The 22682-nt window shown below is 38.0% G+C and overlaps 1 protein-coding gene across 1 annotated transcript in view; it reads right to left on the reverse strand.

Annotated features, from left to right (window-relative positions):
- Window positions 1-22682, reverse strand: part of PRKN (parkin RBR E3 ubiquitin protein ligase) — a 797047-nt gene that overhangs the window by 116057 nt on the left and 658308 nt on the right. The window contains exon 9 of the mRNA XM_068152890.1: window positions 13848-13997. Coding sequence (XP_068008991.1) covers window positions 13848-13997 — 150 coding nt within the window. The remainder of the gene's footprint in view (window positions 1-13847; window positions 13998-22682) is intronic.

Raw genomic sequence — 22682 nt, forward strand, 5'->3', positions numbered from 1 at the left:
ATGTGCTGCCCAGGGAGGTGGTGGAGTCACCATCCCTGCAGGTGTTCAAGAGGGGATTGGACGTGGCACTTGGTGCCATGGTTTAGTCATGAGGTCTTGGGTGACGGGTTGGACTTAATGATCTTTGAGGTCTCTTCTAACCTTGGTGATTCTGTGATTTAAAGGTTGCACCCACTTAATAGCCTACTGCTCTTTTCAGACTCAAACACTGCAATTTCTATCCGCAGTTCATGATATAAGCATCCCAATTCTGCCTTCATTTATACAAATACTTGGCAGCTCGCTTCCCATGATTCTGGATACATTCATCCAAAGCACATATATTCTAATCTAACTTTTATTCCTTTATGGCAGGCTTACCTGTCAAAGGATTTAATAAATTATAGGTTTTCCTACAGAATATGCATTTTCAGACTCTGTGAGGGATCTCTGGAGAAACCTGCACTGTACTAGCTGTTATTCTCAATCTCCACTGCTCATTAGGGACCGAACAAGCAACCAGAGGTGCAGCGCTGCCTCACGCGGTCACATCTCTCATCATAGGAGGAAACTTCATGTTCCTGTTGTCTCCTTCCAAACTGTTCCCACAAAATCTAGGAGCAGTTTTTCATTCTTCAAGTCAAGAGAACGAGTGAAGATATTGGTGCTCCTGTGAGGGTTTTGAATACTCAGTAATCAGAATTCTCAGTCCTCATATTAAGGCTGCCTCCCTGTTGCCCTCATTTTCCTATTTAATCCTCCTCCATCCAGTGTTTGGGGTTTGATTTTCTGGTGTTTTTAAAGATTTCAGCTTTCTAATTTAGATGGGATGTCACAAAACAATATGCCAACAACAGACATATCCAACTAATTATTTTTTTTCAGAGTGACTCTGCTTGATAAGATTTTGACATAAGCATCCTAACCATAAAGATCAATACATTTCAAAAAGCACATTCAGGACACATACAAGAAGTTCCCTAAACAAAACAAGGAAATAAAATTTACATTTTTTGAGTTTGAAGGGAAAAAATAAGTAAAAAGTAGTCTTATGATAATGTTGTAGAAGAGGCCCCTTGCCTACTTTTTTTACTTGCAGATTTTATTTCATATTAAACACTGGATTAGACTGGTGGCCTAAAACTCAATCTTTTTAAATATAACCATTTCAGGCATGCATAAGAGACTTATCATTGTCATTACTTCGTATCACATATGTGAGCATTTTCACTGGCATAAAAGAAAATAACAGATATAAGCACAAAACATACTGCTGCTCTTTGGTATTTCTTAACAGAAACAACGCCCAGCCTAACCAGCCTATTTTACTGTTCACTTAATATGAACAAGTGACTCACCATTACCTTTAAACCTTACTCTTTATCTCTTCACTTATCTCTTTTAAGTGTCAGTGGAATAGTTTTTTTATCAAGGTAGTGATTGTCACCCAATTTAATGTGAGAGCTTCTGGAAAAAAAATATAATTGACTGGTATGAATGATTTAACTTCAGAGAAATGTAGGGATAAAATGGAGTTAACTGAGACTTGGTTATCTATCAGTAATTTTCTGCCCTTATTCAAGACTTTCATTCACAGATATATTATTCTTATCAGAATTTTCCCTCTCCTTTCTCATAATGATTTGATGAGCAAGTATTGCATTCTGGTTTTCTATTATTTCCCACTGAATTACTGCTGGTCATTGTTCTCTAACTCTATATCTTTGCTTTTTATTAATAATATTGTTAGCTTACTCTGTAAAGGATGTCTTTAATTTGGTAATTATATTTTTGTTTACTATTTTCACAGTTTGCCCTTTGCAAAATTGTCTTTACTCCCTCTATTATAGCTTATGTCCTCACTATAATTGTTACAGTTGAGATGCAAGTTCTATTCTAAGTTGACTTTAGCAAGCTTATATCTTTGCCCAGATATTCTCTTTCAGGCTGTGAGGCTTTTGTGCTTATGCTTTGTTAGAAGTGGATTTTTGTTCAAAGCTTTGTAAGCATCATCTATTTGTTTTGACTCATCCAACAAGAGAGCAGTTTTGCAGCAATAAAGACAGTTTTCAGATGCCTTTTTTTTTTTTTTTTTTGAGACTTATAACTTAAAATCAGCTTTGTTTCAGCACTTCAAAATTAGCTTTGATTGTGAAATGCTGGCTTTGCTATCTGTTAGAAATGGTTTTGAAATACTAATGTTCTGCGTGTGGCATCGTTGTTAAATAACTTACTGAAGTAGCAGTGATGAGGAATGTTGAACCCAGAATAATTCTGTCTTACTTAATAGTATATGTTAAAGCTGTTAATTTTCTATAGGGAAATTACCTGAAGTTATATTTAAGATCTTTTTTTATGCTATTTTCCTCCAGCTCTTCAAGGAGTGTAGCCCAACCAGATGCATTACAGAGTACCCTGTCAATATGGGTTCTATACAGCATATAGAAACAATGCCACATGTGCAATGAAAAATACACATTTCTCGTATACTGGTGAAGAGATAATCAGTTGTGTTGATTTAGTTCACAGGCATGCTATTGTAATTACAAAGAGCTGTCTTAAAGACCTTTTGCTTAAAGGTTCACTAAGAAATTCTATACATCTGTAAAACCAACAGGAGCACTGGGAAACTGTAGACAGCTTCTTGCTTATCTTCACAGAAAATATGTTCTTCAGTGAAATGTTAATGCCCACTGCCCTGAGCTTTTCCATGCTCCCTAACTATGGTGTACTTGTATTCTGTATTTATTTTTTTTCATCAAAATGAGTTTCACAGTTTCAGCTGATAATAATTTTATGCCCTTCACATGGAAAACACTATTGTAGCCTTGGAAGAATGAATCAAGAGCCTGGCTGACCATCAGAGAGTCAAGGTAAACTCCCTGATCAGCTAATGAAAGATATTAAAACATGCAAATATTTTAATTGGGCAACTCTTTACAGTCTCATTACTTGGATGCTCTAAAATGACACAGACTGCTGCTTTCCATATTTGTACTTACACAGAATAGACATAATCCTCAAATCTCTGTTGCACATTTTCACTCTGATCCAGTGATGTGAAGAATACAAGTGACCCAAAAACCATAGAAAGCAATGCTTTTTTGGGGGATCTATGTCAGCTGCTCACTTATGAGCTTTGTGATTTACTTTTGAATTGGGCTACTGGCCAGAATTATACCAGATACACAATGGGAACATTTTTTCTTTAGCATTCAGAACTTTGCCATTTTTACTTGGGTAAGCTACAAATGTCAGTCAATAGATTCATCCTAATCTAAGATCTTATTGTTCTGGTCCTCTCTTTTTCTGCCATCCTTTCTCATTGATTAAGCAGCTCTTGCATTCTACAGTAATACAATAATACAATCCAAAGTGCCTCAGGAGGCCTTTATATGAAACTTATAAAAGGCAATAAATAGGCTTACTTTGATTCATATTTATTTTCCTTTTCATTTATAAGTGATTTTCTGCATTCAGTCCATGTTTCTCTTTCCTGCTCAAATACAGAAAGATTTTAGAAGATTGCTCAAATAAGCCTCTTACACAATTAGAATCCTGCCCTTGATGGCTGCCTTTCTCAAGCAGCACATCCTCTGCTGATTGCATTATTGTTCCCTCTTCAGTGACTCAGTGATAGATCTGTTTATTCACATCAAACCTTTCATTAACCTCTAGTTCTGCTAATTTACAAATTCATTTGTATTTGTCTTATCAGTTATAAAAGTACAGTCAGTATATGAACTTTATAATTAGGGAATCTCAGGTACCTCTCGTGGTCTGGGACCTGCTATAACCAGTATTTTTTAATCTATTACCTGAAGGAAATAGATTGGTTTAAAATGGCTACACTTTTCCATTATGTGCAATGTTTCACTGTCACAAAAGTGAGAATAAGCTTACCATGTATGTCAGTGTAATATGAAATCAGAAGATAGGGCTCAGTTTTCCATACATGCAGAATTAACTGGAGAATCCTATAAACAGTTTACTTCTCCTTCTCTCATATTGTGGCACTCCACTCCTTTCCTGATGGGCCACAGGATAAAGCATTGTTCCCTGACTGTCAAATGTGTTTCTAGGTACTTTGTTGAAGAGGTGAGAAGTAGTAAAAATATAATTCTGAGTCCTCTCCAGTCATAAACTTCCTTTATGTTTAAGGTGTGACAGAATTATGAGTTTGCCTAATATAATCTCCCGAGCATCATAAGCCATTAAATATTACCCAGATTCTGCTACATGGAGCCCAATTATTTTAATTAGGTAAGAGTGCTTCAGTCATCAAGAGACTAAACTGTAGTGTGCCACAGGCACAGACCAAAATAGGCAAAGATGTCATCAAAGCCTGAGGGTCTTGCAAATAACAAGGAATTTCTAAATTTCTAGGTGAGAAATACCTCCAAAATTCCTAGAGAAGATATGTAGCTCATCCATCAACATTGGAACAGAATGTCAAGCCTCTGTCAATGAGATCTTAAAGAAAATTTTGACAACTTCTTCAAACTTGCTGATCAACTTAATTCTGGCCTGAGCATAAGAGTATGATATACTCAATGAGTACCTAAGAAAAGGAATCACAGTCAGCCAGAGAGGGTACTTCTTTTATTATTATTTTTTTAGCTGTTTTTCCAAGTCTGTGGTAAAACTAATTTACAGTAAGCTATGGATATTTTAAATCTTACACATTTTTGCATTTCATCTACTGAAACATGTTTTTATTTTTCCACAGGTGATGAAGTTGGAAGCCCAGTTAACTCAGCTCTGTAATCTGAATATTGAACAAGTCACGAAGTTGGGAGTTTAAGTATCTCTGATATGAATATCCCTATGAATTCCAGACCCGAGATGAAGGAGAAGACAACTGAAGGAGAGAAGGCTCTCCAGTAGTCAATGAACACTGGGTTAAGGATCAGTTACATAAATTGAGTATTCACAAGTCCATAGGCCCTGATAAGATGCACACAAAAGTGTTGAGAAAACTGACTAATGTTGTCACTATTCAGCATTGTTGTTGTCACTTTCCAGCATTTTTGCACAATCCTGGAAGACAGGAGAGGTGTCTAAGGACTGGAGGAAAGCCAATGTCACTCCAGCCTTCAAAAAGGGCAGGAAAGAGGTTCCAGGAAACTACAGACCAGTGAGCGTCACCTCCATCCCTGGAAAAATGATGGAGCAGCTCATTCTGGAAGCCATCTCTAGGTACTTGGAAGAGAATAAGATGAGCAGGAGTAGTCAGCATGGATTTACCAAGAGGAAATCCTACTTGACTAATCTGATAGCCTTCTATGATGTTGTAACAGAATGGGTAGATGCAGGGAGACCAGTGGATGCATTCTACCTTGACCTTAGTAAGGCTTTTGACACTGTCTCCCATAACATCCTTGTGAGTAAGCTCAGGAAGTGTAGGATAGAATAACAGACAGTGAAATGGATTAGGAACTGGTTACAAAACAGAGTCCAAAGAGTGGTGGTCAATGGTGCCAAGCCCAGCTGGAGAGATATAGCTAGTGGAGTCCTCCAGGGATCAGTGCTGGGTCTGGTCCTGTTCAACATCTTCATTAATGACATTGATGAAGGGAATGAAAGACAGACAGACAGTCTGCTCAGCAAGTTTGCTGATGATACCAAACTGGGAGGCTTGGCTGATATGCCTGAAGGCTGTGCAGTCATTCAGTGAGACCTTGACAGACTGGAGAGCTGGGCATAGAGGAACCTAATGAGGTTCAACAAAGATAAGTGCAGAGTCCTGCATCTGGGAAGGAATAATAAACTGCACCAGTATAGGTTAAGAGGTGATCTGCTGGAGAGCAGCCCTGTGGAGAAGGACCTGGGAGTCCTGGTGGACAAGAAGTTATCCATGGGTCAGCAATGTGCCCTTGTGGCCAAGAAGGCCAATGGCATCCTGGGGTACATTAAGAAGAATGTGTCCAGCAGATCAAGGGAGGTTCTCCTCCCCCTCTACTCTGCCCTGGTGAGACCTCACCTGGAATATTGTGTCCAGTTTTGGTCTCCCCAGTTCAAGAGTGACAGAGATCTACTCAAGAGAGTCCAACAGAAGGCTATGAGGATTATTAAGGGACTGGAGCACATGCCTTATGAGAAAAGGCTGAGAGCCCTGGGGCTTTTTAGTCTGGAGAAGACTGAGAGGGGATTTAATAAATGTTTATGAATAATCTGAGGACTGGGTGTTAAGAGGGAGGGGACAAGCTCTTCTCAGTTGCACCCTGTAATAAGACAAGGGGCAATGGATGTAAACTATAGCACAGGAGGTTCCACCTCAACATGAGGAGGAGCTTCTTCACTGTCAGGATCACAGAGCACTGGAATGGGCTCCTCAGAGAGGTTGTGGAGTCTCCTTCTCTGGAGAATTTCAAGACCTATCTGGATGCATTCCTGCGTTACCTGTGCTAGGCAGGGAGGTTGGACTCAATGATCTTCAGAAGTCCCTTCCAACCCCTAACATCCTGTGATCCTAGCAACCTGCTGGGGGACTGTGTGGTCTGGCAGTTCACAAGGAACAAGATTTAGCTGATAAATTATAAAATTAACTACAATACATTTTCAAAGTGGAGTCCTAATTTATCTCAGCCCCTCAGTTTAAAATTGGTCTCACATGCTTGCAATATTACCTTGTTCCTATTTCAGTCAAATTGTTAAAATGAGGACTAATGTTTTCATCAAAACATCAGTTTACAAATCTCAGTCTGATCTGTTTTACATTCATAGACACCAGTTTTATACTCTCTATGTCCATGTGTCCAATTTTGACGTATCTTTACAAGCAAAACCTTGAGTTTATTCTAATTTTCTCTAATACATTTTCCTTAACTTAAATGCAGCGTAATTCTGGTATTTATGTTCTCATGCTAGATTACAAAGCCCAGCAGTCTACATCCCTTTATCAGATAACTACCTATTTTCTCTGCCTACTTGCTTTGTCTTTCAGAGAGCACATATGACAGATTTTAAATGGTGAACTACTATGTAAGCTGAAGGAATAATACATCAACCCAGGCCACTGAAGACATGGTACATTCAGTATAAAATTTGCAGTGTGCATGTATAACAGCCATTTTCCAGATGCCTGCATGATGCAGAAAACAGGGAAAAGCTATACCCTATATAAACTAAGAGATACAGAATTTCATCACACAGTGTGGGATATCCCATAATATTCTGGACATCTAGCAGACAAAGGGCAGTTAGAGCTGAAGAGAGTCATGTGATGTTTTCTCACATTATTGTACTCCATGATTTGGAATGTAAAGCTAAAAGCAGTTATTCTTCTATCTATTTCACCAAGCACAAGTAATTGATTTGTCCTCAGAATAAAATGTATTTGTTTTGGCTTTGCTATTCCTATGAACTAATGTGATCCCTGTTATTAATATTGGAAACATTCTCTAGATTGCTTTATCCAATCACTTCTGAGAGTTGAGTTTTATATCAGTTACCAGATCAATGAAATGCAGCACTGCAAGATACAGACAGTGGAAATAATACATCCTGACAGCAATACAGAGCTTGTTAATTGCACAGTGATATTCTGGGGCAAAAAAAATTAATGAAACTTCAGCACTCTACCAGACCTTAAAAATCCTTATGTTTTTATATTTCATTTTAAACCACATCAAACATTGCCAGGAAAAACAAAACAAAACAAAACAAAAATTAACTACAAATGCAAAAAGGATTTTGGTTAGCCTGAGAAAGCCTGTCATATTTTAGCAATGAAACAACTTGCCTAGTTACTGAAGCATAATGTGTCAACACGATAGAATTCCACTTTCTACAGGCTACAGTGCCCACTCGATAGACAAAAGCAGCAAATGATTACTGCTTAGGGCTTGTGGTGCAATGCTGGCAACTCAGAATTTAGCAATAATAGAAATTGCCAGTCTCATTTTTATTCCTCTTGAAAAAACCTCCTCATATAATATTACAAAACACTCCTGCTGTGAGATGGTTTCTTAATCTCAGCAATATCTTCAGCTATTACCTTATCTATGGTAATACTTTTCTAGTGAATTTTCTTAAAAGCAAAAATTTAATGACATATGGAACAGGGACAGATACCTGAAATGTAATAACAAAGAGTGACCCTTCATTTTTGCTAGATCATGGCTCTCTCCTATTTCCATTTCAGTGTTTTGCAAATGACATAAAGGTCTCAAGGTCTTTTATTTTCTGATTTATTCCTCTGTTTTTCAAAACCTTGGAGCCTCTTATTTCTGCTGCTGCTTCAACTTTCATTCCCATCTTAAAAATGAAACAAAAATACAGATTGTTGTGAGCACAGTCCTTCCTCACTCACAACCTTTTAGTCAACTGATTATAAAATAAGGGAGATTTTTTCAGTGCAAATATCTTCAAAGATTGTCTTGAATTACCACTACTCATCAACTGTCTCTATATCCTGATGTATTTTAAACAGCATCCATTTTCTTTTAATGTCCTTTGAAGATGCAAAAACATGTGTCCTGAAACAAATATTGCTAACTACACCACTGTTTGAAAAGAAAGTGTGTTAGGTTAGTCAGTGTTTCAAACACCTTGATCAGGCAATTTATATGGAATAATATGCCAAAATAATACAGAAACATGATAGAAATTTCAAAGTGCATGCTGATCATGACAATACACTGCATTAGAACTTTACAACATAAGGCTTACAACTGCCAGATGTGGAAACTGCATTTCACTTTTAGACTGGCCTGCTCTTGCAAACTATTATGCACTTTCATATACATGACACAGTTCTGAAACAGTATTTCCAAGCTACTTCAGGTTCCAGGAGGAGTATAGGTGAAGTCATGTAGCAATCAAATCAAGATATAAAATCATAAAATAAACAACACCTCTCCTGAAGTTTAGAAGGATGCACATAACTAACAAAATCATCATTAATTAGGTGAATAGGAAGTTACTAGTTGGACTTCTCAAGACATAATACTTTTTTTTGAGTTATTCAGAGTTTGCCTGCATATAGAATCATAGAATTGTTAGGATTGGAAGGGACCTCAAGGATCATCCAGTTCCAACCCCCCTGCCATGGTCAGGGACATCTAGATCAGGTTGCCCAGAGACACATCTAGCCTGGCTTTAGAACCATCCAGGCATGGGGCTTCTACCATCTCCCTGGGCAACCTGTTCCAGTGTCTCACCACCCTCATGGTGAAGAACTTCTTCCTAACATCCAATCTGAACCTACCCATTTCTATTTTTGTTCCAATCCCCCTAGTCCTATCATTACTCTAAAAAGTCCCTCACCAGCTTTGTTGTAGGCCCCTTTCAGATACTGGAACAAAGACATCACTGAAAATCACAGACCGTTAGGGAAGGGTCCTTTGGAAGGGACCTTTGGAGATCACATAGTTCAGTCCCACTGACAAAGCAGGATCAGTTAGGGCAGTCTGCACAGGAATACATCCAGATGGCTTTTGAAAGTATGCTGAGAAGGAGACTCCACAACCTATCTGTGCAGTCTGTTCCAGTGTTCCATCACCCTCACAGCAAAGCATTTTCTCCTCATATTGAGGTAGAACCTTCTGTGTTCCAGTTTGGACCCATGGTTCCTTGTCCTACCACTGGGCACCACCAAAAAGAGAACATAACCTTCATCCTGACACCCACCCCTCAGATATTTATAGACATTAATAAAATCCCCTATTAGCCTTCTCTTCTCAAGACTAAACAGCCCCAGTTCTCTCAGTCTCTCTTCATAGGAGAGATGTCCAAGTCCCCCAGTCATCCTTGTAGATCTCTGTTGGACCGTCTTTGGTAGATCTCTGCCCCTCTTGAACTGAGCCCAAAACAAAATGCAATATACATGCATGCTAGGAAATGCATGGACAGGAGACAATGAACCACAAGAAAAGAGCTTTGCAAAAGGAATGTGTATTGCATTTCTCATGCAATTATTTTAGTGTCTTCCATTCTATTAAGCTTTCTAAAAAAAGGCAGACGATTATTAATTCTACAGATAGGCTGCAATTGCTTTTGACATGTGCTTCCTTAGCTATGGAAGAAGAATGCAAGAAGAAATCAATGTGAAAAGATTGCTGGGAAGAGTGAAATTGCCTTAGGGATTTTTTCTATGTAATGCAATGGTCTAGGAATTCTATTTATAAGGAAGACATGATATTTATATCTATTGATTTTTCACAGACCTCTTGCAGTCTGTAGCCTTAAAATTGCACCTATCCTAGAAGGGACTACATCTTTAGTAAAATCTTGACATTCTTCAATGGCACTATGCTTACAGAACAATAAATATGGTGTAATAGAGATGACATAATCCCCAATTTTGTGCTCCCTTTGAAAGGCTATAAAACTTCCTTTATCATTTAATATACTCACTTATGGACTGGAGTTTCTCATTAGGGGGTCCATATGAAAGGCCACAAAAATATCAATTATGACAGCTTGTTCCTATGACTGTTTAAATTGTCACACAGACCTGAAGGTAGTTTAGAGTGGTCTCAAGATGTCCACGAACCTTCAAGAGCCAGGTCCCTTAGAAAGAGATTATCAAACAGAGGATCTCTGGAAACACATCTTTCTTCTGGCACATATGGTCTATGCTAGGAATGAGTAAAGTCAATGGGAAAAGATCAACAGAGACTCTATCTCCTCTATCCCTGATCTCCTATCTCACTTTATTCCAAAACAAACTGTGGAACAAGGGCTGTGATGCAATCACTCATCATCTCACTGAAAGATATTGACAGGGGATGTTTTGAAAGACAGATGAGCTGTATCTGTAGAAACCGAGGCACACTTTTCAATAAACAAGTAGTACAGTCCCTCTTGAAGCTCCAGTCTAATTTGCTTTTAACTCCAAACTTTCCTTTAATATATGGGCAATAATATGCCATTGTAATATAAAACAAGACAAAAATGTTTTATTCATAGAGCTTTCATATGCCTTGATTACCACAGCTTTTCCTGTACCCAGGCCAGCTGGTACAATATGTACTGTCTTCTATGCTTTGTTGTTGTTTTCTTATATTAAATACATCAAAATTTTATATCTGAGCAATAAAAGTTAGTAACAAAGGCCTAATGCATAGTAATGAGGGTAGAACAACAGTGTATAATGGTAATATCTTGGTAAATCAATGAGTAAGTATACAGCTAATGACAAAAAATATGAAAGATTAGACAAGAGTGAGGTCAGTCAGTGGTACCACAACATGGCTTTGGGTGATGACTACTCATAATCATTAAAAAGATATCCACATACTACTTTTCAAGTTAAAATAAATCTGTCTTCTTCTTCTGTTTGTTTGCCTGAAAGCCTGAACAGATAGCAGTGCCTGGCTGCAGAGGGTACATATAGGAATGCTTAAATGTAAACCTCTTGTTTCACCTTTTTGGTATGGTTCTGTCTAAATATTTATCAGGCTGGTTTTGGGACCCACATACTGCTGTTCCCAAATTTCATAAGACAAAGCAGAATCCCCCATATTTAACTTTCCCAAAGGCCCTTTTAGCAAATTAAGAGAACTCTCTTGCAGACTCACATTTAGCTTTGACACCAATAGCAACGACTTTGCAAAAAGATATTCTAGTTCCTCATTTCACAAACCAGGGAAAGAAACTAGGAAAGGCAAAATGTCTGTATCCTAGCCAGGCTCAGTTACCTGTTAATTTTTCAATGCTCTTACAGACTGGAGTCCTTACATATTTGGGACTGTCTCACACAGTTCCTCTCTGAATAACTAAATATTTTTTTGCTTTAGTTCCTGGTGGTCAGCTTATTCTCTATTTGGCTTCTTGTGTCTCCACTTTTCTAAAATGGCTGCTGAAAATCCATTTAATTTACTGTCTCGACTTTCTCTTGAAAAAATCTATCCCTCTTTGCTCCTTTGATCCATCTTATCCATTAATCAAAATCCTCTTCTACTTGACAGTTTTTAGCTATCCTTATGTTGCAGTTCAGACATGAACATTTGGTTTGTTCTGTGCAGTAGACAATTGCTCCTCTAAAAGGGCTTTTGGTTGAATAACAGACCATTGATGTGAGCTCTTAGCAATATGTTACCAGCTCTGAACTTTACCCAAAGACAGAGGTTCCAATATCCCAAAAGAAACTCTACGTATCTAAAGCACAGCTTAAAGGATGACACAGATATCCATGGAGGGTCTCCAGATTCATGCTGCCTTCATTATTTCTTTACTTTCCAGTTTCAACAAGGAGTGTGCCTCTAAAACAACCTTTACAAGCAAGTCTTGAAAGGCATCTTTTGCAATCATTATTTGGATAGACAAAGTGGACCTCCTTAATTTTGGACCTTTCTCTGAGATTGTAAATCATGGTGTACACTCATGAGGGAACCCAGAGCTCTGGAGGTTTGCCTGGGAAAAAAAATCCAACATAACCACACCATAGTTTAGCATTCTGAATAGAATGTTACCCCTTAATATTACCAAAATATAGTATTACAGACTAACTTCTTGCTTCTCATTTCAGCCTCAATGAATTGTACCCCTTAACGTTCCAGACATCACATAATTCAAAACAAAGGGTGAGGTTAAACTCAAGGCTGCAGATCTGGCTATTAGCAAGCACAGCACAGAGTCCATAAAAGGAAACAGAGCAGTTTGCTAAACCAGGCAATACATCAATTCTGTATGCTAGGTACACTTTATTTACAGGGCATTTGCAGATGCAGAATGATGACGAATGAAGCTGCAAAGCACAGTTTGATTTTCAGCACTTCAAGGCAGAACAAAGTAAAAATTATTTGTCTTTTAAGAAATGCCTAATAGTTAATCCAGAGACTATTTGTTTTGTTTACTCAGTCTTGCTTCTTTTTACTTTCCTTCTTTCTGCTTTATTTTATAGCCCTAGGTCTGCTCAGTGAGTCTGGGGAGTATTCTGTTTTACATGCACCACTGCATGGACAGATCGGAAGTTTTACCAAGGTTGACAGATGCTAACCTACTCATAGAAGACAAGTTACTGCCACTTCCTAGTTCGGCAAACTATTATTCTTCCACTGTATCAGCTAGTGCAACATCAAAAACACAATAAAAAGTGTGTCTCTCACAAGAGAGGCAACAGCAAGAACATGATAATATTTTATTTAGATAGATTTAAATACAGATATTTTTCTGTTCTTGGACAGCCTGCATAGAATTAAGTAATATTACCAGCCATGGAAAGGGTCACTTAGCAGGACCATCAGCTAGTCACTCTTACCTAACAATTAACAGGTTTTTAAAATGTGTATAAAGATTTCTTGCTACATTTTTCTACTTCCCCCAAAGCTTGATTCTTGTAAAGTACCTGCTTCTTCTACTGCAAAAAAAAAAAAAATATCAGTGATCCATATGATCTGACCTCTTAGCAAAATCATTTCATCATCTGTTTTTCTTTTACAGAAATCCACCATTAATTGTGCATTCCTCCTGCCTAAAAGCAATTTTTAATGAGAATACAAAGATATTTCTGTATTTCAATTCAGCATGCATCTTAAGCAATGTCACTACAGTATCACAGACTTTTTCTATAACCTATAAAGAAAGTTGGTGTTAATATAATAATGAGTGGTTTGCTCAAGATCTTGTTCATTTTTGCTGATTGCAAGGAGAAGAAAGTCTAGACACATTTGGATTGCCATTAGTACATTTCAGTTCCTTACTGTAACTACTCAGGAACTTAAACCAAATAAAGCAAAGAATCCTGGAATGGACACAGTCTACATTATGGCCATCATTCTTAAGCTATGGTGCTTGGATATGAAGAGTAATTCAAAATCACTAATGAAAAAGGAAAAAATACCCCAACGTTTCTCCCCCTTACTCTATCATGCAATATCAATTGTTTACCACACCATTACCAGGAAAATGTATGTTCTTACCCCACAGCCTATTCCATTGCCTGGTTCACACACAATTTTCCTCACTCCTGGTTCAGGAAGCAAACCCGCTCCACAGCCAGGAGTTGGACACAGCACTCCTCCCATCTGCAGCACGCATTCTTCAGCCCCATAGCGCTGGTAGCGGTCATACTACAAAACAAGAGAGTGGTATTAAACTTCTAACAGCACACAAACTATGTCCCAAAACTTTGGCATGAATCTAACCCCACATAATCAATAACTGCCCTAATGCATCACATGTTAAGTTAGAATTCTTTGTCAAAAGTCTAGAACTTTGCAGTGACATTAAATGGAGCACCACTAAACTCCAACTCACATCACAGAATCACAGAATCACCAAGGTTGGAAGAGACCTCAAAGATCATCAAGTCCAACCCGTCACCCAAGACCTCATGACTAAACCATGGCACCAAGTGCCACGTCCAATCCCATCTTGAACACCTCCAGGGATGGTGACTCCACCACCTCCCTAGGCAGCCCATTCCAATGGCTAATGACTCTCTCAGTAAAGAACTTTCTCCTCACCTTGAGCCTAAACTTCCCCTGGCACAGCTCGAGACTGTGTCCTCATATACATAATTTTCTCAATTGCAGTTATGATTTTCACCACCAGAATATTGCAGAGAATGTTAAAATCAAGGAAACAGCATACTGCTTCCACGAGTAACCTTAAGAATTTATTTTGCTATAAATAATTATTGCAAATACCATAAATACAATCCAACATCAGATAATGATAAATGCTATATACACACTGAAAAGAAACCCACAAAAAGCAATCTGTTTTAAGGCTAAAGGGTTGTAAAAACTGCCCCACCAACTTAATTTTCAAAATAAATTTAATGACACTGACTGGCAAAATAATTCTCTAACATACATTTATGTCTATGCTAGATGTCTCATAGGAAATTTCCTAGTTCTTGTGGTTTTCATCTAGTTCCATCCTGACAGCCTAAAAGGCTATGGAAATGCCTCCATATTTAATGACGCAGATACTGTCACACAGCAATATTAAATAACATGCTCAGTGTATCCTAAGTGACAAAACCACCCACTCTAAAATGACTGATGCCATTGTAATAACTTCTCTTAGTCTAACTTGCCCTGCTTTCAGCTGGAGATACAAATCACACTGTGCACATGTAAATCACATCCGCTCTAGGGTTCTGCACTGGTGCAGTTCCACGCTAGTGGGTGTATTACCATTGTAAGCCAGACTTCAGATTCCCCTATCAATCTGGTCTACTGTAGAGTGAAATAAATGAAAGCATTTGGTCCTAACAGCCCCAAAGAAAATAGGAAAATCCAAAGGACCAAAGAGGAAGGGAGCTGTATGAATTTTCTCTGTGAGTGGAATGCCTTTATGGTGTGCTAAAGGAACAAAATAGAGCTTTATGTTTATTCACAACAGTATTTAATGCTTCATAAACTTTTACCCTGCAGCTGCTGATGAAAATCTTGGGGTTTTTTTTGGTTTTTTTTTTTTTTGGGGGGGTGGTGGGGTGGGGTTGAGGGCTGGGGGGTGAGTGGTGTGGTGGAGGAATAACAAACAAAACATTCTCCAATTTGCACTCTCTTCCAAAGAAATCCCACAAAGAAAACCAAAGCATTAGGACCAAAACCTCATACACAAAGAATACAAAGAAGAGTTTTAAATTACAAAGACAGGGGCTCCAATCCAATGTTTTTCTGGGTACATTTAAGAAGATACTTCTGCAGATGTTGCCATACCAATGTCTTGTTACACTATTTCTTTTAAAATTAGTATGTGACTTCTTAAAACACTGCAGTATATAGACACAAGAGTGTTGCATCACAGAAGAAAACAAATAAAACCCAACCAAACAAAAGCCTGAATGTATCCAGCTCTTTCAATTAACATAAAATACAAGCAAGCTTCCTCTCAAAAGGAAAGCAAAATCTAAAAGGAAATAAAGTGTTCAAAATATTACCCAATGTACAAACATCAGCCAGAAATCCTGAGTTAAGGATCTTGGATACAGAAAATAACAAAAATTTCAGAACTGTACAAGATGTGTCTGCAAAGCCTCTTTGAATGCAGGGAGTCAGCAAGTCAACTGGTGTTATTATTGTGCTTGAATCTAGAGTAATGGCATACATATTTCATGTTGGACTCATCAATTTTCAGCAAAGTTTGTCATCCTTGCACTAAATACATGCTGAGTGCTCTGACTTGTTCTGCTGGCCTTGAATAGAAATATGGATATCCACAGCGGCAAGACACTCTGCTGACCTTATTTTTCTTCAGGGCAAAGACTGGACCTGGAGGTGAGGATGGCAATTGTCTTACCCCATTAAGAGGGAACACTGTGCTGGATGTGCGATTGTTAGCAGCTTCTCATTATGAAGGCAAACACCAGTGACACTGTTGCTTAGACTTCATCAGCATTTCATTTATAAATTCTCAGCTGAAAAAACAGGATATGCTTTCCAGTCATTAACTTAGCATAAAAGGGCATGGAGGGATCCTCCTTATCTTCTCTCCTTTCTTTTTTTTGAAAGACACAAAAATGGAAGATAGGTATCAATCTGTCTTGCTAGAGAAAATTACAGAAAGGAAATGTCCTATCTACTTACTGGCAAAGTGGACAAAGTCATTTGCTCTGTCCAACAAATTTGACATTTTATACTGGCTCAGCACAGGACTTACTTCAAATCAGTACAGCACTCCTATCAGTGATTTTCACACAACAAATGCCCCTCAAAATGACCAATTTGCATATGGGAAAGGTCCTACTAAATACATTTGCACAACTTGACGTCTAGATGCCCAGTCTGTTTCTACCTCCAAAATCCAGAAACATTTATGTCACTTTCCAATTTCTTTCCCCTTGTGCCTATACACTAGCTCACTTAAAATCCAGCAATCAATTAAAACACGTAGTAGGAGATTATCTACATGCTTGCTATAACACAGTCATACATAATAGACACCGATTTACATTTAGTCAGTGGCTTCATATAAAATTACTCACTTTGCATTATGGGTGAATTCATAAAAGGCTTGTAAAGAAATTAAACATCTTATTAATTAATTATTATTTAGCTATCTGCACATAGTAACAGATTATATGTATGAAACATTTTCTTTGATATACCAAAGCCCCATGTATCACACAGAACTGATGCAATCAACATGCTTAAAGCAAGCCAATTTTCAAAAATCCTCAAATGTCTTTGGAGCCTGCAATGTCTTTTTGATTGCATGTCTGGATGAGATCTTTAAGGATATTTTAGTAGACAACCACCACTGGTTTACTCTGCCTCTTATGCTTAACTGAAGATATTAAGTAGGATTCATGTCATTTAGTTTGGATTTCTGCAGTGATGATGCCTATATCCTCTTAGACTACTCTTATAATTAGCAGGGCAGATGCAATTCATCTTTTTAAGGTTTTTGTATCAGCATGAGAAGAACAGAGCTGTGGAGTGCCCTATTCTGTCAACAATAAAGAGAGTTCAGACAATTTGCCCAGATACTGACATCTGAAATTAGGTAACTCCCATAACAACTGCTTCTGTTCTAATAATTATGAATCTATGTCAGCTGGTATAAGGTATTTTTTAAATCAAGATTTGGGTACCTAAATAGCTTAGACTGTGAACCACCTCACACAACTTTAGATCTTTGAAAATTAAGCATCTAACAGAAAAAAACCAAAAAATCATATAGGCTCCAAATATATTGAAGGAGAAGAATGAGGCCCAAAGAAGGGAATTTGTCCTGACTTACATGTGATGTCTATGACAGGTAGGCTCAATCACCCTGTGGAAGATCTGTAGGTGAAGATGAGAAAACTACCAGACTAGATATATAACACATAAAGACCTTCCATTAAAAGATTAATCTAATTTTTCTGTACATTAAAAATATTTCACGGCATCTATTCCTCAGTTATTATCAATGTCCCTCCTATTTAGAGGTGCACTCACCATGTTCTGTATGCTAAAAGGAGGAAAAATATCTCCGATTATTTTTAGGAAAAACCTTTTATAATGTTTAACATATGGGGAACTTGACTGACCTGGCATTCATGGCACCTCATTTCATTCCTGGCAGTAACACAGCCTTCCTGTGGTTTTCATGTAAGGTCTTAATCTATGCCTCTCATCAGTTTCCCATTTGTAAAGAGGGAGAATGATACTTGCTCATTTCACTGTAGTGTTAAGAGGCAAAATCCATTAATAGTCATGAAGACATCAAATACTATGGTAATGAGGGGCATGAAATTAGGCAGAAATTGCCAGCTATCTACTGCTGCTAAAATTCAGCTTTTAACCAAAGCATGTAAGACTTTTGCATGCTACTGCAATAATGTCCTCAGAAATACAGGTAGGTAGATAGTTGCCATGCTCACCACAGAACCACGCATTTAAATTCTTTTTGGGAAAAAAAAAAAGACTTAAAAACTATTATTTACACCAAATTGCTAGTGGAATATGAACATATATGGAGACTGCATCCTCTTGTGAACTTCCAGTTTAGTAATTGCCTCAATCAATGCATTTGTTCTCTGCTCCACTCTTTCCAGATTGGGATAGTTTCCCTTGAGCCATAGAATGGTACCAGGTTTTTAACCAGTGAAAATTCAATCATTTGATGTTGCAAATCAAAAGTAGTATGAATGAAATAATTGGGCTGACACAGGAATAAAACAGGTGTAATTATGTGTGGTGATGGGGCCAAACAGGCCTAGCACAAACCTAGAACAAGTCCTGGGATGTCCAGGCATGATCCCACTCTCTCCCTTCCTCCTGCAAGGGTCCTGGAAAATGCGGGAAAGATAAAAGAACCCAGGCACCAGAAAGTCTGGTAAACAGAGGGACATGTTTTCCCTTTATGCTAAAAGAGCATGTGCAATGGCCATGCTTCTGCTAGACCAGGTCTATGTCTTTGCCTTTTATGATCACAGCCTGGCAGAATCCCATTTTATTGGTTAACTGTTTTCTGGCTTCAGCTGCTCTATTGGCCAAATTGTATTCACCTTGCCTTACCCTGAATTGCCTTGTCTAAGGTCTGGGAGAGAAGCCATGAGTCTTACCCTGGAAGCCTGAGAAGCCAAGATTTGCCCTGTAACTCAGAGAAGCCAAGCCTTGCTTTGCCTTGCAGCTTAGAATCTGTGCCATGCCTCTGTTTACCCAGAAAGATGCAAGTGCATTTTGCAAGCCCCGGAGCAGACAGAAGTGTCCTGCCAGGCAGAAGGGACAAAGCCAGGGTGAGCCAAGACCCTGAGCATTGTGCCCTGCAGTGATAAGTCACTTCCAGCCCAAACTCCCCCTTTTTAAAACCAGAGCTTGTCGTGAAGACATCAAAACAGGCTACTTTCTAAGCCCCAGGACAGCCTGTGAAGTCCTGGAAGAAGCTTCAAAAGCCTTACTGGCTAACATACAGCAGCAGTAGCTCTCTACTTGGGTGGAACTCCTGTTGCTCTGTGTAAACTGGATTATATTGCACCCTGGGACAGAATTCCAGAGAAATTATATTGTAATTAGTTTATCTTTCCTCTTTGTTAACGATTCTATCTGTCCGATTCACTGTTTTGGCAAGGTTCCTGTCGAGCCTCCCATAGTGGTCAAGCGCCATATTGTGCAGGATATTCTCCTTTCCAGGTATTTTTCCTTTGCTTAAAGTTGTTTAAATTGTTAAATATTGCCTAAATATTGCACTGTCCCATTGTAGATATATATTCCAGCTGTACATCATATCTATTGGTAAGTTTGGGGCAACTGTCATATTAATAAATAATTATCAATATTTTCCTTATTAATTTTTCTTATAATCATAATGCTATGGATTGAATTCTTTCCTTTTACATGGAGATTTAGATACTAAGACAAAACTGAAATACACCTGGATGCACAAATCTCTTTCAAAATACACTTTGTCACTGCAGTGATTCCTTGATGTGCTATTTATTTTGCAAGTTATGCTTTAATATCATAAACCATAGAAGAGTTTACATTGGAAGGGACCTTAAAAGATCATCCATTCCAACCATCCTGCCCCATATTCTTTGTCCTACTTTAAATTTGCTTTTACACTTTGTGAACAGGTTTTGTTTTTTTTAATTTTCCTTTTTTTTCTTCAAATCTAAAAGCATCTGCTCATAGGGAACTTCAGACAAAAGTTTACCAGTAGATGTAAAGCCAAAATTTTGAAACTCTGAAAGGTAATTAAATTAGTTGTTTCTTTTAACTGCATGTAACAGTCTCAGAGGAAGGAAAATCTACTTTCTGGAGTGAGATTGCTTTTACTGCTCCTATAAATCAAATAAGCATCTGTGTGTTTCAAAATTAGATTGTGGGAGCTATTTGTCCATAATGTAGACTAGGCACTTTATTTATAGATACTGTACACATACAAAAGCCCCAAGAATTAGATCCATAATGTAATTAAACAAATTAAAGTACAACCCCCCATTGTACTAGGAAAAATAGTTACAAAAGTGTCATTAAAAAAAATAGATTAAAAAGAAAAGGACTGACATAGCTCTTTGTGGAGCACCCTTAATTTATTTTTCCTGGTTACTGGACTCCTCTGATGGCCAATGGTAGGATAGGAAGAGCAAATTCAGAAACTTCTTGTTTCCACAGGAAATCCACAAAGGACACCAGAAAAATAATAGCTTTGTAGAAGGCTGGAATTTACCTGACTTTGGAGACTCGTGGAAAATTGAGTAAGACAGTCTGAAGAAAATATTTAGATATGAAAGCCCAACTAGGTCAATGCAACACAATTCATGGATGCAGTTAAACTGAAGTAGAGAGGGAGAAAGAAAGGGAAGACTGCAGTTTGCCAGATGATGCAAAAGAAACCATAAGGTGAGTAATATGAAAACAGAAAATAATACTTAGAAGGGAGGACACTGGAACAGGCTGAATTGGAAGTCAAACTCAGTATACAAGGGACAATAAGAGACAAATAAGAAAGTGGACTAAGAACAGTGTCTGTATTTACAAACTATTCAAAGTTTGTGATTTTCCAGTAGGTATTTGTGAGGTTAGTCGGTATAGGCTGAATGCTAGAGATAAACATTCAGATCCTTTTGGCCCTTGTGGAACTGAAATCTACATTCCTTTCTCGTTTACAAGTAACACCCACCAAGGCTATAACTGACACAAAGAAATCTTTTCAGTGGATAGTGCTGCACATTGTGTGACTGAGATTCACTGAAGTAGATACTGACTCCCAAGAATTCCACTTCTCAGGTCACAGGAATGAACACATGCATATTCCATAAACACAGATAAAGGTCATCCAAGGAATGAAGAGGTGCTATTTTCTACATCCACTTGAGACCTTCCTGAACACCGATGTTCAAATCTTCTCTCTGAATTTAACAAAAGGTGGAATAGAATTCCTGTGTTTAAGAAACTCACATGGATTTTAGTTACCTATGAAGTCAGAGAAAAAGGTGGCTAGGAGACTTTCAAAGCAGATACAGCATAGGAAGAACGGGGAGGCACATCACTGTTGATATGAAATTATAACACTGTGAAGTTTGTTGTGTAGTTCCAGCTATGAAAACAAATATTTAAATGCTCCTTTTAGAGAGAATGATGGGATGGTAAGACAAACAAGAGGTGAGCCAAAGGAGAATGACAGAAACCAGGTATTAGATTGAAAAGTGGAAGAAACTGAGAGCTATGTGCAGCTATCACTCGCATTGAATAGTACCTGAAGACAGAGGTTGGGATGGAAAAGAACAGAGCTGTATGGAAGGATATCTATAAAGGTACAGACCTGAGATCACTAACAAAATAGTTTTGGTTTAGTAGTTATGAACTGGAGAAATTATTCAGTGAAAAATATTTTTTTATATGTATATTTTATAACTGCATGTGAATTATCAAGCAGTAACTTACATTTTTTCCAAGCACAGTTATCAAAAAATCTTGACACACAAATACTTCAGAAGCACATTGTTGATCATATTTGACAGTTTCTTGCACTAAACTCAGCTGATGAATTAGAATCTACGTCACATTACTTTTGCCTGAATGGACAACATAAAGTGAAAAAGTTTCCTCTATCAAGTTGTAGTTGTATACAAATTCCTTTAAAACCTCAGTTACTGATAAATTATTTCTGTCCATGGTGTGGATTTTTTAGTACTAGATTTCCATATCTTCTAAAGTTACAGCTCACAGAAAAACCTATCACAAGCCCACACAGCATTAGAACAGCATGGGGATCTGCATCTGCAGCCATCTGCAGCCATCTGCATATTTTCAAAGCAGGTTATTTCAACGCATAATTTTTCCCCAAATGACAAGGAATTGTGAGGGAAAAAATGCAGGACTTCCCCCATTTAGGCTTGCTTGGATTCTGGGGATAAAAATGCGCAAGGAAAAAGTGAGCAGTGATATGAGTTGCAGTAGCAACTGATGGGAGAGATCTGTTAAAATTGATCATTCCCCTGTCAAAATATCAAGAAACTGGCCAATATACTCTGCAAAGTTGTCACAGCAGATGATATAGCGAGGAAGCACAGCTATACATTACTTACCCGCTTCTTTTCCTGCTACTGCCACATCATCTGCTTTATTTGTGCTGTGACCTCTTGGGGGCACTCAGGTATAGCAGCAGACTGGTTGCTCTTGTGTTATTTGTTTTCCCTTTCCAGCCTTCTGATGTTACTGCTTTTTTTATTAATGAATCACAACACTCCATTTAAAAAATTAAACATGGTATTTTTTTTTTATCACTGTGGCAAGAAGAGGGAAGTTTCTCAGAGTCATTAGGGAGACGGTAACAACTCACTGCAAGTCATCTTGCTATGTTGGTCCATT

This window comes from Melanerpes formicivorus, unplaced genomic scaffold (genome assembly GCF_026170545.1).
Source record: "Melanerpes formicivorus ecotype bairdi unplaced genomic scaffold, bMelFor1.0.p_v2 SCAF_2, whole genome shotgun sequence".
NCBI classification, from domain to species: domain Eukaryota; kingdom Metazoa; phylum Chordata; class Aves; order Piciformes; family Picidae; genus Melanerpes; species Melanerpes formicivorus.